The 16,860-nt window shown below is 38.8% G+C and overlaps 1 protein-coding gene across 2 annotated transcripts in view; it reads left to right on the forward strand.

Moving 5' to 3' along the window:
* LOC311067762 (NACHT, LRR and PYD domains-containing protein 3) overlaps positions 1 to 16,413 on the forward strand; it is a 43,906-nt gene extending 27,493 nt beyond the window's left edge. For both annotated transcript variants that reach the window (XM_084089834.1, XM_084089835.1), the window contains 5 exons: positions 1,971 to 2,144; positions 2,227 to 2,400; positions 3,120 to 3,293; positions 3,498 to 3,544; positions 15,672 to 16,413. In XM_084089834.1, the coding sequence (XP_083945960.1) occupies positions 1,971 to 2,144; positions 2,227 to 2,400; positions 3,120 to 3,293; positions 3,498 to 3,544; positions 15,672 to 16,189 (1,087 nt within the window). In that variant the 3' untranslated portion in view covers positions 16,190 to 16,413. The remainder of the gene's footprint in view (positions 1 to 1,970; positions 2,145 to 2,226; positions 2,401 to 3,119; positions 3,294 to 3,497; positions 3,545 to 15,671) is intronic.
* The last annotated feature ends 447 nt before the right edge of the window (positions 16,414 to 16,860 follow it).

Consider the following 16,860-nt stretch of genomic DNA (forward strand, 5'->3'; position numbering starts at 1 on the left):
ATTCGTAAAGGTTGTCACCCAACAAACACACTTTGTCAGTCATGAGGCATCGACCTAAAACACTAACAATGGTTAGCATTATACAATATTTTCTTTTGTAAAATGTATTTAAAACAAGGATGACAGCTCTCTACTGATTAGAATTCACTGCAATATATGTAACATGGTCCATGTTTAAATTACAGTACGAAATTATTCTTAACTTAACTACCATCTATACATCTATTGTATAGATGGTAGTTGAATTGAAAGACTAACAGCTGTGTAGGGGTTCAGCTACATCTAATTGTTTTGATAGTATTTTATTTTTTGGTTACACTTTATGTTGATGGTCCCCATTAGACATTCTGTTGACTGTAAGTAATGTTGTACCTACATGTCAACTAACGTCTCGGTTATGTATGTAACCCTCGTTCCCTGAGTAGGGAATGGAGACGTTACATCGTGGCGACGAATGGGGTTTTGCATAGAAAGCCTCTCACCTTCGAGTATACAAAACGAGCCAATGGCAAGAAAATGCCATGGGTCTGCGGAATTTGCATAGCGTTACTCCGCCCCACCTTGTGGGTATATAAGGAAGTACGCTGGCAACATGCAGTTATGTTTTCGCTTCGGAGCCAAGAGTTTTTTTCACTCCCACAAGCCATTCTGAATTATCTTCACTCTACGAGACGAGCGGCTCACCAGTGTGTTGGTGCAACAGCCCGTTCCAGCGAGATCACATTGCCTGCTGCTGATCTGAGCTGTGATCTGCCGACAGTGTGTGTGCTTCTCCCTGGGCGCTTCAGCACTCTGCTGAGCTTTTTTCTCTCTCTAAAAGAGCAGCATGTGGCATGTCTTTTTCAAGACGGTTCGCCAGTGTGTTTTCTGGATGTGGGTGCGTGATCTATCTGCTTTACGGTCACGAGTGCTGTTTGGCGTGTTGGGCTTAATCAATGGATGAGTCATGTTTTCATTGCGGGAACATGACCATCGCAATGTTTAGATCGAGACTCAATGATCTCCGTGTGGGTAGAGTCCCCTCTGCTACACCCCAGTCTATCTCTTCCTCGAGCGGGGATACTTTGGCTGGTGGCCAGGGTGATCTGAGAGTTACGGTGTGGCACAATAACCGACGAGTCATTCCTCTAGCCACGCCCCCCTCCACATCACTAACCGTGGAGCTTCCGTGTGTGCCTGGTTCCTCTCAGGGACCCAGTGTTTTCATTCGGGGCTCTGGCGGATGATGTCATGTCACTCACAGCATCACAAGGCGGGCTTGAGTCCTCTGGAAATGAGGATTCGACTGCGTTGCCTCCCTCAGGAGTGCCAGCGTTAGCCGAGTCAGATCCAGAGCTGACGGCCATGCTTTCCCAGGCAGCTGAAAGCATCGGTTGGAGTGGCCGAAACCCCATTCATCGTCACAACGTAACTCGTAGTGACCACGAAAGGTAACTCTTATTAGAGTATAAGTTGAGTATTACAGTTTGTTTTTTTGTTTTTTATAGTATTTCAGATTCAGAATATATTGCAATATGATAACATTCAAGACTAATGAACAGGAAAAACCAACAAACAAAAGAATTACAAAGGACTACAGCACGGCACAAGGAACAGGAAACATTTTAATTGTCTAGGGGCAAACGCAGGCAACATGTAACAGTTGACATGTACAGTAGGTGCTTACTTAAAGTCAACAGAATGTGTAAAGGGCACCATCAAAATAAAGTGTTACCCATTTTTTTGATTCAGACAGTGGCGTAGCAGATGCAGGGCACACAATGTTTCCGCAATAAGGTTTTGAAAAAGTGACCTAAATATTGAGAAATTGGTCCTAGCAATTGGAAATTAAAACTCTATTATTAGACAAAAATAATGATTCTTCATAGTGTTGATGCAATTATTTCACCAAGTAGAATACATTGGATAAATGTGAGTTGATGGTTATTGCTAATTCATTAGTTGTGGTGTCTTTTATTTCTGCATCTCAGGCTGGCTGGCTGTGATTTCCCACCAGCATTCTGTACAAATCTAGCCTCAGCACTCGAATCAAAAAATTCACTTCTGAGAGAACTGAATCTGAGCTACAATACGATAACTGAAAATGGAGTAAAACAACTCTGTGCTGGACTTATTAGTCAAAATTGTAAACTTCAGAAACTCAAGTAAGTATTGCCTTATTTGTGAGAGTGTTTAGATTTAACATTAGCTATTTTGGTATGTGATGTAATTTACCTCTTTCTACAGGTTAAACCAATGTGGTCTCACAAAGGCAAGCTGTGAACTTCTAGCATCAGTTCTGAAATCATCTTACTCAGACCTAAAGGAGCTGGAGCTGAAAAACAATGATCTGGGGGATTTGGGAGTAAATCAGCTCTCAACAGGACTACAGGATCCACAGTGTACATTAGAGAAACTGGGGTAAGCACAACTATGATGACATAATCGCTGTGTTATAATATTAGAACCAAAGGTCACCAACAGTTATTTTATTAGGGGTCCTCCTGGCAGGCATCACTATTATTATGGTTTATCGTTCGGTGAGGGAACTAAAGCATTAAACATTAAAAGTTAAACATTAAAGTTTAAGCATTAAACTTTATGCTGTGAACATGAATGATACATCTTGTTAAGAGGTATGCTGTTTCTTAATGACCTGACTTACAACTAAACAGGCAAAGACCTCATAGACAAGTCCCACAGTCTTACATTGAAGGAGGTAGCCAAATCAAGAGACTTGAATATTACAGTGACTTAAGGGTGGACTCTTTTTGCATGACTGCAAACGCATAGAAATTGCCCAGAACAGAAAACTCAAGCAACCACACAGCAATGGAATATAAAACCCAGTCAAAACATCCTGGCAACCACTTACAACACCCTAGTATCATGACAGCGAGTTATGCACAGGCAAATGCCATTACAGTATCTTCATGAAAATGTATAGAATATAGTTATTGTTAATTCTTACTAGTCTGGGACTGTGTGGCAAAGTGTAAAATACATTTGACAGTGATTTGTCATGATCTTGGGTTAATATATGTTTTATATATATATATATATATATATATATATATATATATATATACTTAAATCAGATGCTCTAGAAACACTGTTTTTTTTTGCAACATTACCTGCAGTCTGTCGGGGTGTATGATCAAAGTGGGGGGCTGCAGTTCACTGGCCTCAGCTCTCAACTCAAATGGTGGTCATCTGAGAGAACTGGATTTGAGCTACAACCACCCTGGAGACGTTGGGGTGAAACTGCTCTCTGATAAAAAAGATGATCCAACCTGTAAACTGGAGAAACTAAAGTATGTACTTATTTTGCTATTATTTAATACACTCCATGTTGGAATCTTGATTAAGAGGACATCATGCCATGACACTATTATCATACTTCATGATCATAAGATTCTACAATACTACAAGCCTCTGTATTTCAAATTATGCTCTTTTAACAGTTGATTATATTCTATATATTCTATTATAATCTCAGTGTTTGTATATTCCCCCAGTGTTGAGAAAGGAGGAGAGTGTCGAATTTATCCAGGTCTGAGAAAATGTAGGTATCTCATGCAAAGACACAAAATTTAACTTTTAATTCTATTTCGAAAGACATAATCAACATTTATACTATGTGGCTGTTGAATGCTTCATTCATCAACCAATCAGAATCTTCTAAGGTGTGCAATTATTTTCAGGGAAATGCACAGCTAAAGTAATTATTTCCAAGTTTTCCATGTTTTATTATGTATTTATTATTTATTATGGAAAAGCACATAATCTCTTTCTCCGGTCTCTCTCCCTCTTATACGCAACATACGGACACACTATCGCACAGTGTGGTCAGCGCTGCACTGACGATTACAACTTAAACAACTTAAAAGCTACATGACATTTCTCACTAGCTAGGTAATAACGGCGCTGTTCTTGAAGCAGATAAATGTACAGTTTCACTATTAGTAGAGTACTGCCGAACACTGTTGAGAGACACACAAACTTGGGAATTTCATACAAGCTTAATCTCTCTCTCTCTCGGCCTGTTTACACCTGGTCACTTCATGCATTTTTACTGATCAGATTTATCGGAGTTCACGTCACCGAAAGCAACAGATATAAGCTGCATTTTATTGCATTATTGCATTTTTCTCCTAGTTTCTCCTTAGTCACCAAGTAGTTGACTAATAGAGGGCTCCAGTGCTATTTACAAGACAATTTCGGGCTGATAAAAATAGGCGAACAAAAATAAGTCAGAACTCCAACAGTGAAAGAAAAGTTAGTTAAAACTTTATTGCACTGAAAACAAAAGGATCAAAAAAGATGAGGGCAAGGAAGATGACAGGATTAGGGATAACATTTGGATATTATTCAGTCCCTCCAGGATTCCGCGATTCTGCGATCGCAGAATTTAACGCAAAATCAAGCCAACTCCGCAAAATTCAGAGGAGCTTGCAATTTTTCTAAAATGCCGCAGATTTCCTGCAGAATTTGGGCCTAGAGACGTCATGTGACGTCATCACAGTGCACATTTAGCCAAAGGAAAGTCCACTTCAAAGTAGGCTATGTGCGTTGAACTTGAATTGATCTGAACTTTTGTTTGCGCCGTTGCTTCAGCAATGCATCTGTCTGTCAGTCAGTCAGTCAGTCAGTCAGTCAACCACTGCAACCCGCTCCCACTGTAAGCGCACATCTCTCACAAACACACACACACGACCGTGCACGCTCTGTTGACAGACTGAACCAATTGATGGAAATGATGTCACTCAGTGTCTGTATGCTACATAAAAGAGACTCGCGCACTCTGTAAACAACACCAAAATGGACAAGGAGCAAGTAAATTCAGTAATATAGTGGTTTCCAGGGTATATATCAGAAAAGTTTTCATGTGTTTTGTTTTGTCATATTTAATAAACCAGGATTGTATGGCCCATATATGATATAGTGAGAAAATGGAGGAGAAAAACAGCTTAAAAATAGCAATTTGGTGCAGTTGTTATATGTCCAAAAATGTTAATCAATGAGATCTTTATAACAGCATAGCAGACTACTTACATAAAATGCATATAAATATCATTTGTCACTCTATATCTCCAAGTAATATGCCTTGGTAAGATGATGTTTAAATGCTTAGTTTTAAGATGAAAGCTCTATCATTTTTTATCGTTGGGGCAAAACAATGTAATGCAATAGGCCTACAATGATGACTGAGAGATGGACAAAAAAGCATTCCTCAAAAGCTTGTTGAATCATATTTGATAGATAATATATACACATTTAATTGAAACCTTTAAATCTACAGGGGGAGCATCCCCCCAGAGGGCCTGACAGCCATCACCCCATAGTTTCACAAAATCCTGTGGAAAAACCTTTTTTTTTTTTTTTTTTGTGTTACCAACTAATTGGTACCAACTAATTTAATTTGTTGTTAATTATGTTTAAGTTATTATCAGTGTTCTCCTTTTAGAAATTAGAGAGCCCAATGGTTCTTGAGGTCAGAAAAGTAATACAAATGTTAGATTCTGCCTGAAAAACTACACAAGAAATGCTGCAAATATTGCCGCAAATTTAACAGTAAATTCAACATTGACGTCCAGGAACTGCAGGAAAAGCAATAGATTGCCGAGCATACTCTCCATCTGCTGTTAGTCAACCTCACCAGTAGGTGGTGCAAAAGCGCGTGTTGTTGACGAAGACCAGCAACAGTTAGAGCAAGCCATTCATTCATAAAATGAAAATGATTATGTGTCAGTATATATGCGGAAAAGATTATAAAGACACAAAAGCTGTGTTTATGTTTCATTCAATAACTTCATTGTTACTTTCCCTGTGTAGCCTACATGTTATCAGCTTTCTCTACCATGAACAGGATTATTTATCGGTTTCCCTCAATACCTCATACTCAAGGATTCCCCTTCTGTCGGGACAAAACGCTTAACGTAGTTTATGGACTAATACAGTGATATAAAAGTCCAAACTCGCACCTTATTGGGGATGTAGGATGTAGGCTACTATATAGGCTAGATGGATTAAGAATATGAACTATATATATATATATATATATATATATATATATGTACATGTATAGTAGACTATGCCTACGTGTATTAGCTTAAACTGGGAAGAGTCATTCACTTGCATATTGTTGTCCTCCTATTGTTAGTTTAACTGTAAATCGCTTTGGATAAAAGCGTCTGCTAAATAAATGACTAAATGTAGCCTAATGTAAAATTGGCTTGACATTGGACATTCGCACATTTAGGGACCGTCTCAAAAGTTGCATACAACATTGACATACACGTTTCTAACTTCAATAGCAAACTTTAATTTATTTGAATAAATATCAAAAATCCAAAGGGTGCGCATTATGCCTGAGACCTACATGAACACTTTACAGTTGTTTTTATGACTGTAAGTCGTTCTATTCAAATGCTATTGAAGTTAGAAACGTGTATACCAAAGTCGTATACACTTTAGAGACGGTCCCTAAATGTGCGAATGTCCAACGTCAAACCATCTTTATGCCAGTCTATCACTGGGAAAACGTTTAGCATTAAACTTTGCGCGTTATTCTGAGTCCATCTGCTTGCCTGCGAGTTTGGTCTTTTACATCACTGTAGTCCATTAAGCCACGTTAAGCGTTGTATATGTCCAGAAGTATTGAGGGAAACCCTAATAGCCTGCATGCAGCACATCGCCACAATATAAAGTTAAGGCAACTAAACAACCAAGAGAAATATATGTCAACCTCAAAAATGTAACATTGGATCTGTATATCCGCATCGGGGAATAACATTATAATCTTGTTCACGGTAGAGAAAGATGCATGTAGGCTACACAGGAAAAGTAACCATGAAGACACTGAATTTAACATAAAACCGCCGTCATAATAATCACAAATACACTTGCATTGGTGTTAAATGAGTTTTATGAATGAATGGCTTGCTCTAACTGTTGCTGGTCTTCGTCAACAACACGCGCTTTTGCACCTCCTACTGGTGAGGTTGACTAACAGCAGATGGAGAGTATGCTCGGTAATCTATTGCTTTTCCTGCAGTTCCGTTGAATTTACTGTCGAATTTGAACCACTGAATTTGTGGAAGCGAATTTGCAAAGCGAAATATAACGGACCGAAAATTGCCTGTTGAATATTATAGATTGTATTTTTAAACAGTTTGAATATTTTGGAAGTGAAATATGAAAGGTGAATATGGATTATTGAATTTTTAATAATGGAAATGTGTTTGAAATGTTTTTAACTGAAATATTCACAGCTTAAATATACAACCATGTTGAATTTCAGCCCATAAAAATGCAAGCCCTAAAAATACAATGCATTAAAATGCAAGCATGGTTAATGCAATGCCTATTTTTTTTCAAGTAGTGCAAAAACATTTGACATTATTTTACTTCCATATTCTCCAGAGAGGAAACAGATCTGCTCGTGTGCGAGGTCAAAGCGCACAAGCAGACCATCTACAGGACAAGCCGAATTCCACTATATCTTTGTGTACACAATATTAATCTTTTATATTGTAATCCTTTTATTTGTAATATTTGGCTAGTTTGTGTGCTGCTGCATGTGTGTGTACCCTGTGTGAGTATTAAGCAGAATGGACGCGCGTTGTGGACCTGCCTATAGGCGCACATTACTAACGTGCTCTTAAAATAACAAAAAAAAAATTGCCCCACTGACTTTAGATCAGGTTTTTGTTGGTCTGGTATAGGATCTAACATACATGTTGTCGATTTAAATTATTTAACAAGTTTAGTAAATTCTTCCCCTCCTATAGCAATGAATGAATCAAATTTTCCTCAATGAGACTACAGTGCACTGTCTGATGCGATACTGTAGTAGACGGTTGCATGGTTATAGTTTTCTCCCTGATATTATCAATCTTGTAAGTGAAGAAGTTCATAAAGTCATTACTGCTGTGCTGCTTGGAAACGTCTGGGCTTGAAGCTTTATTTTTCGTTAGTTAAGCCACTGTTTCAAATAAATACCTAGGGTTTTGTTTATTTTCTTCTAATAGGGTTGAAAATTAAGCAGATCTAGGAGTTTTTAAGGCCTCTCTGTATGCAATCGTGCTCTCTTTCCATGAAATGCGAAATACCTCTAGTTTTGTTTTCTTGCCCTTCATTTTTCTGGCTGCTCTCTTAAGGGTCTGAGTGTGCTCGTTGTACCACGGCGTTGGACTTTTTTCTTTAATCTTCTTTAAGCGCAACGGAGCAACTGTGTCTAAAGTGCTGGAAAAGAGAAATATTGAGTTCTTCTAAGCTATCTGGGATGCTGAGATGATGAAACTGATCAGGAAGATTATTAATAAAGTAATCTTTAGTGGCAGAAGTGATAGGTCTAACATATTTGTAACACAGAGTCGGCTTTGCAGCCTGGGCTAAATGAGGCTAGATAATGATCTGAGATGTCATCGCTCTGCTGCAGAATTTCAACGGCATCAACATTGATTCCATAGATCTAGAGTATGATTACGACAATGAGTAGGTCCTGACATGTGTTGTCTAACTCCAATAGAGTTCAGAATGTCTTTAAATGCCAATCCCAATGCATCTTTTTCGTTATGTACATGTATATTAAAATCACCAACAATTAGGACTTTATCTGCAGCCAGTACTAATTCTGATAGAAAGTCAGCAAATTCTTTGATAAAGTCTGTATGGTGCCCTGGTGGCCTCTAACCAGCACAAATCTCAAACGTGATTTATCATTTACACTAGATAGTGTTACATTAAGCACCAACACTTCAAAATAATTATATTTGAAACTAGACTTCTTAGTAATTCTGAAGATATTACTATAAATTGCAGCAACACCTCCCCCCTTTGCCTTTCAGATGAGGTTCATGTTTATAACAGTAATCTTGGGGGGTGGACTCATTTAAAGTAATGTAATCGTTTGGTTTCGGCCAGGTTTCTATCAAACACAACACGTCTAGGTTATAATCTGTAATCATATAATTAACAATAAGTGCTTTTGAAGTAAGGGAACGAATATTCAGCAACCCAAGCTTTATCATTCGTTCATCTGTATTATATCTGTTTTTTTGTTTGTTGAACATCAATTAAATTAATTAGCCTTTAATGGGTTTGGGAGTTTTATGTATTTCCTAATTTGGGGAACAGACACAGTCTCTATATGATGATATCTAGGTGAAATAGTCTCTATGTGATGGGATTTATCTGACCTCAGTGACGTGAGACAGCTAGCAGACACGGTCGGTTTAGCCAGTCTGTTGGCTTCCTGACCTGAGCCCCAATTAATGTTTGAGCTCTAAGACTATGTGCCATTTTACTAGAGAGAAGAGCAACACCATCCCTGGTGGGATGAATACCATCTCTTTTCAACAGGTCAGGTCTGCCCCAAAAACTTTTCCAATTGTCTATGAATTCTATATTATTTTGCAGACACCACTTAGACAGTCAGCCATTGAGTGAGGACAATCTACTAAGTATCTCATCACTCCTGTGAACAGGAAGGGGGCCAGAGCAAATTACTGTGCCTGACATCGTACTTGCGAGTTCACACACCTCTTTAACGTTAAAGGATAACTGTCGCCAAAATGCAACCTAGGGTCTTTTTGTTAATCTACCCGAGGCAAACTTTAGTTTAAAAGCATAATTAGAATGGAAACGGCACTTGACCGTATTTTCGTTTTCGGTCAACATTGCCTTTTTGAATGGGTGTTTGGGGCAATACTATGATAGCATCAAAAATCGCTATTTTTAAAACACTAAGGGCCCTATTTTAACTATCTAAAACGCAAGTAACTTTGTGGGCGGATCTCGGGCACTGTTGCTATTATACCGTCGGGATAAATGACTCTTGCGTCCGACGCAAATCTAAAATGGGTTGGTCTGAAGTAGCTACATTACTCATAGGTGTGGTTTGGGCGTAACGTGAAATAAATCAATCAGGGCATCATCTCACATTCCCTTTAAAAGCAGGCATGCTTGTTCCATGGAGGATTGCTATTATAACAGCGGATTTGCCAGGCGCACACCAGGAGCGGTTTACAGCCAAGGAGACCAACGTTCTTGTCAGGGCCGTAAAAGACAGAGAAGTGACATTGTATGGGGATGGGAGAAACCCACCCAAATAAGCTTAGGTTAAACAGGTGTATAATAATTTGGGTAAATGTGTAAGCTAGATTTATGCCTATTTTTTCACATCTTCATGGACACCACAATGATTTCCCTCGTGTGGAATATTTTTCCTTGTAATTATGTATGGTTTGCAAAAATGTCAACTGCTGCGTCTGTGTGTAGATGAGAGAAGCAAAGTGTATGCGCATTATGCACACGCTACATTATGGCCAAGCATGCGCCCTTAAAATAGTATCTGAACGCGCCACTGAAAACACACCACTGACTTTAGACTAGGTTTTTCCTGGTCTGTGGCGGAATTGTTTTCTGGAACTGCAAAATAGCACCAGGGAACGTTTGTGCCGGAACACGCCTCCTCTTTTCGCTGAACTGCCCTTGGGAGCACAAGTTCATTCCCTAATTTACTGACGAGTGTCTGTCGAGGGAAAAGTCTGCTGTGCGTCGAGTGCAAAATAGGAATGATACATGCGTCGGTGTATGTAGTGGCAATTTTTCATTAAACAATTATCTCTGCATAAAAGAGAGTCTGGAATCAAATGATCATTAAAAAGTATTTATACCCTTGCAAGGAGGGCCCAGTTGTACACACAGAGGTAGACAGTATAGTCTGTGTCACAAGTGAGACCACGAGGGAGGAAGAAACAGAGCCTTTATATCTTTTCCAAGGTCTCTTACAGGCCGGCTCTTATCTATAGAAGGACAGGTTTTCTAGTGATCTAATTCTTCTGAGTTTATTCCTACAAACTCAGAAGTCCCAAATGGGACCACCTCTGATCCCAAGGGGTCAGGGGTTCCCTTTTCAGCTGTCTCCCCCTTTGTCTCACAGTGTTCACATTAGTTCAGAAACACAAGTCAGCTATAATATTATTTCAAAGTCTTACTGCAAATGGAGATTCATACTGCAATCAATGAAAATCAAAAATTTCCATTACAGTGTACAAAGTCAATTGCGCTGGGTGCAAGATAGGGCCCTAAGAAGGCTTTGACACAACATGAAACTTTGCCACCAGGTATCACCAGGGGCTCTACACATGAACTCGACCATTGAGAAAAAATTTTGTGTACACAGATGGCGCTTTTCCACTGCATGGTATGGTACGGTACGGCTCGGTACGGCACGCTTTGGCGCTTTTCCACTGCATGGTATGGTACGGCTTGGTTCGGTTCGGTACGGCTCACTTATGGCGCATTTCCACTGCATGGTACGGTACGGTACGGCTCGCTTCGGCTCGCTTTAAATGGTACCACCTCTGTTGAGGTTCAGACAGAATCATCACTACCAGCTTCATTGTATTTAGACACGAGACACTACGGCCCTGTCCCATTTCTCCCCCCTTAAAACTTCCACTTGGTTTTGAGTGCCCTCGAAAGTAAAGTCCCCTCAACGAGGGGAAGTGGAGTTGAAGATCTTTCCCTATGAAATGGGACACCACTATATGCAAATTATATACATGCACATAACTATCCCAGTTATGATCAGGATATAAGTATCCATAATAATATGCTAGAAATCTAATAAAGTAATCAAATGTAAAATAACACAGCATAGTTTATTATAGATAGATTAATGCTCATTAAAGCTAAAGTTATTCATTCAAGAGCTGGGAGAAATTTTCTCTTTGCCTTTAGTTGTTTTATTCACATTAAAGTAATCATTAGCAGGTTTATTAGACGCTGCCACTTTAAGACCGAATGCAGATCTAATAATACACATTTTCTCCCAACTATTCCACAACTAACTCCCATTTAAGACATAAACTGTGTTAAAGTGAATATCCAAACCGGTCATTTAGCCATATTTTTGTCTGTATTTGATCGTTTAGACGCGCACATGAAACCCAAAGTATAGTTTGCTTGTCTAGGTGCAGTCCGTTTCCGAGCGCGCGCCGCCATGGGAACAGGGTCAACGTCTCTTGCGCGGATCATTGTGCTCATAATAGCTCTTTTTACAATCAAACACCTCCCGCAATTTATAATCAGCAGACACTGCATTTTACAACCATCACTGATTGTGCTCAGTGTTGTTTGGGTTTAACGTTAGGGAGAAGTGACAGCGCGCTGTGAAGAAAAAGATGAAGCACTAGATGAACGCGGCTAGTTTTTAATAGTTTTACGTCTTCTTTTTATAATAATTGGAAGCCAACATCGAAAATAAAATTAGATTAACTACCCAGATAAGATGTATATTTGACTCTTGAAGCACTCGGGAGATATCATCAACATCGTATAGATAGCTTCGTGAAATATTTTCTAACATTAGTGTTCAAAACTTTACAGTCCATTGGATGTGCATCAAACTAACATATTCCAACATATTTAGAAATTTTAACATGCTTATTTGCGAAAATATAATTACAATTCAATTGTTCCTTTCCAGCGGTGTCTGCCATCTTGTTTAAAAAAATGTACCGGCTTGCTGAGCCCGCAAGGTATCCTGGGTAATTTCATCTTCCACTTCGTTTTAAGCCTGCATCGGACCGCACTATGTTTTGAGGGTTGATTTTAAGGGGAGAATAGCACTCCCCCTTGCTCTTTAGAGTATTGGGACACCCTACCCCTACACGAGAACGCGCTAAAACAAGGGTTAGGGCAGAAATCTAGGGTAAGGGGAGGTATTGGGACAGGCCCTAAACAACAGTAGACAACAGTCAACGCTGTAGCACCTGTTTTAAAAGTATTTGCTTCAAAAAAAAGAGTATAAACTTCAAAAAAAGAAATAGCTGAATCGTGGTCAGTGGACGAGGTGCAGACGTTCCTCTCGTTGGTTGCCGAGGAGCGGATGGGGCAACACGGAATGAAAAATTCGCATTTAATATGATGATGTAGAGTAGAGACGGCAACTATAACGATCAGTCCCACCCACTTTGAAGCGGTACTAACTGCAGTGGAAAAGCAACCGAGCTAAAGCGAACCGAACCGTGCCGTACCGAGTCGAGTCGTACCACGCAGTGGAAAAGCGAAGCGAGCCGAACCGTTCCGCGCCGAGTTGAACCGTACCAAGCCGAACCGAGCCGTACCATGCAGTGGAAAAGCGGCAAGAGTTTACTAAAAAGAAAGATTTTGAACAACTCACTGTAGCTGTGTCCGCTGGCATTTTCACAGTCAAAAATAGTCGATCTCCAGATGCTAATCGATCGAAACATCTGCTTGCTTACAAAACTGAAGAACGAAACTGCACGGATCGTGATCATGCACAGGCAGCTCTGCATGATAAACCTGTGAGAAGCGTGATGCCGTTTAACTCACTCAGTGTCAGGGAAATGCAAATTCAAAGATGCTTGGCTCAGTATTGAGAAAAAATTTGGCTAATCAAAATTCCAATGAATAATGCTTAATAAAGTAGTGTTTATAAGCGCAGTACTGCTTTGTTGGTAACCGGGGAATATTTCTGCTGTTACAAAAGCACCATCTACTGAGAATGAATCTGCATTTTCATTCAGTGCGTCTCCCATTTTTTTTGTTTGTTTGTTTTTTTCAGACCAATGCGAAGATCGAAAATAATATCACACAGCTTACACGCATACAGTGTTGTAAATGTTAACTGGTGGATTGATAAGGAGCTAATGTGCTTTCAAAAAATTTAGAATAAGGTATCAAGAAGAATATTATATATAATAATTTTTCATTCATTTCTATTTTCTTTAAAGTTTGAAGTGTGTTTTTAATATATATATTTTTTAAATACTTTTTGTCAAAACTTGTATTAGTCATTTTATGGTTCAGGTTGTTACCATAAACAGGGTTCCTGCGGATCTTTAAGCCATTAAAAAAGTTTTATTTTTTTACTCATCAAAGGTCTTACATTTTAGATGACACTTTGACTTAAACATATCTAAATACTTTCCCAAATTAGAACTATCTAATTAGTGTTATAAGATTTGTATTATTCTTTCTTTGTGAACTTGTTCACAAGAAGAAAATGGGTAAATGTAAGTTCATTCTTTATGTGCGTAGATGTGTGTGATATGTATGCTCTATGATGATATTGTAATTATTGTTTCAACAGTGTGCGAAGTGACATTGAGTTTGTCACTCACGCTTTCACTGTGATGTATCAGTTATGCACCAAAATGTAAGAAACACAGGCTTTTTTGCCCCGAAGAGTTTTTGTCTTAAACTTATATCCTATGATGTAGTTATATTACAGTATCACATGAGCAAGATTGCCGTTTTCCCCAAATATCAGACCGATTGCAAATGTGATATTTAAGTTGAATAAACTTAACATTGTGAGTTACAGTTTTGACACAATATTGTTTTTCCTTTATTTTGCCAATGAAAATTTCAAAGTGAAACCTCAGCAGAACCAAGTCTCCATGCCACAGACAGTGATGATTTATTACTGACTGTATCTACGTTTTGAACGAATCAGTTGATCCTCGTTTCATAACACCTCTGCGAAGATTCGACCGAACATAAGATTGGTAGTCGAATCAGGCTCCTCCTATCGAATCTTCAAATATTCGGGGTCACCCCTAATTTAATTATTGCAGGTTTTTGTAATATTCTGAAATTTTGAGGAATACTGAATCTTTTTTTGTGTGTGCAAGTGAGATGAGTAAATGCATGTTCACATTTAGGACCCTATTTTAACAATCTAAGCATATTGTCTAAAGCGCAGGGCGCAAGTTCACTTAGTTTCACGAATCTACTTTTGCTAGTTTAACGACAGGAAAAAATGTCAGATTCACTAATTACATGACGGAATTTGATATCCGGAATTTGTCTCCAGAGCGCAAACGGAACTGTTCGGGCGCAAGGTAAAAGTGCGCAAGCAGATCATCTATGGGACAAGCCGGATTCCATCATATCTTTATGTACATAATAATAATCTTTTATATTGTAAGATTTTTATTTTAAATATTTGGCATGTTCGTGTGCTGCTGTACGTGTGTCCCTGTGTGTTTAATAAGTAGAGTGTACGCACGCTGTGGACCCGTCTATAGGCGCACATTACTAACGTGCTCTTTAAATAAAATATTAAATATTAAAAAAAAATATTGCGTAAATATCCATTGACTTTAGACCAGGTTTCAGTTGGTCAATGGCGCAGCCTATTTCAGTTGCCTCAAAATAGCAACATGCAAACAATGCGCCTGAACACACCTCATTTTCAGACCAGCACCCCCATGGGCGCACAAATGGGCGCAAATGCATTTGCTATTTAAACAACGTGGCATAGGACATGAAAATGATAACTGTGTCGGACTGAAACTAGCAAAAAACACTTGCATCGTGCTTGGTGCAAGTAGGCTTGGCATAAGTTTGGGCCCTTAGTCTAGAAGTACAATAACCATCATGTACTGTATACATAGCGCACACAATGCCTCTACGATTTCTCTCAATATAGGGACAGGAGAACTGTCAGTCAATAAATGGGAAAACAAAGTAAAGTGCATTACTTAATGAAAAAGTTACTCCGATATTTGTTGTAAATTTAAAAATAATGCATTACTTCACTAGTTACTTAAAAAAAGGTATCTGATTATGTAACTTGTGTTACTTGTAATCCATTACCCTCAAAACTGGTTGCCACAAACAAATGACAACAAATTCCCTGTTTTCTGCAGATGCCTGTCAGCTCACAGTGGATCCAAACACAGTACATCCACGTCTGAAACTCTCCGAAGGAAACCAGAGAATATCGGAAACTACAGAGGAGCAGAAATATCCTGAGCATCCTGAAAGATTCACACTGTATCCCCAGGCCATATGCACAGAGGCTCTGAATGGTCGCTGTTATTTTGAGGTGGAGTGTGAGGGTGGAGTTGGTGTGGGTGTGGCTTATAAGACCTCAGATAGAAAAGAGAGTATATTGGGAGTTAAAAACACTTTCCCTGCTCTCCTCTGTCTGGATGGCAAATCAAAACTCTGGCAGAATAATGAGATTACTTGTGAATTCCCAGTGATTTTTCAGTCCAAAAGAGTTGGAGTTTATGTGGACTTGGAATTTGGAAGTCTGTCATATTACAGTATTTGTGATGGATGCAGGCACCTACACACGCACCACACTAAATTCAAAGGCCCCTTATATACAGGGTTTACTCTTCTGCCTGACTCCTCAGTGACTCTGTGTAAGCTGACATAAACCTTAAGAGTGAGCAGATATTTCAAAAGGAAGTTAGACGTTTTATAGCATTTTTTTTATCACAAACACTAATAGTAGATATATGGTAGTGGTTCTCAACGGGGGCATTCAGGTGTTAATGGGGGGCGTTCACAAGTTTAAATATATAATGCAAATTTTTCTTCATTTACTTTTCTTCATTTTAAGCATTTAGTAATTAATTTGTAATAAACACTTTAAGTGGGCTATTTAAAAAGTGTTATGACTATGTATATGTTAAATTATGTTGTAAAACATATGTGCAGTGTGATGTCATACTTTGTGTGCACGTAAGCTTGGTGGCACTATGGTGCGCGTGAAATAATTTGTGTTTCGTTTCGTGTTTTACTTTTGTTTTCTTAGCTTTTTGTATTAGTCGTATCTCCGGCTTCTTGCCCTGTCTTAGGCTCGGGCTCATTCATTTCTATCTACGAGTGAAATGGACTTAGCCTGAATTTCCAGCAACTCTGCTTACAAGTAAACTGTAAACTGTCTGCCCCTGCTTTAAGGTGATTTGATTGTTTACTGGCTCTCAAAGGTTAACTGTTTGTGATATTTTGCCATTCTGTGATCTGCTCTTTCTTTCTTTATTTACTTCCGTTATTCTGTTTATATACACACATACATATATATATATATATATATATATTCTT

The sequence above is a fragment of the Abramis brama genome (genome assembly GCF_963993115.1).
Source record: "Abramis brama genome assembly, chromosome: 17".
Classification (NCBI taxonomy): domain Eukaryota; kingdom Metazoa; phylum Chordata; class Actinopteri; order Cypriniformes; family Leuciscidae; genus Abramis; species Abramis brama.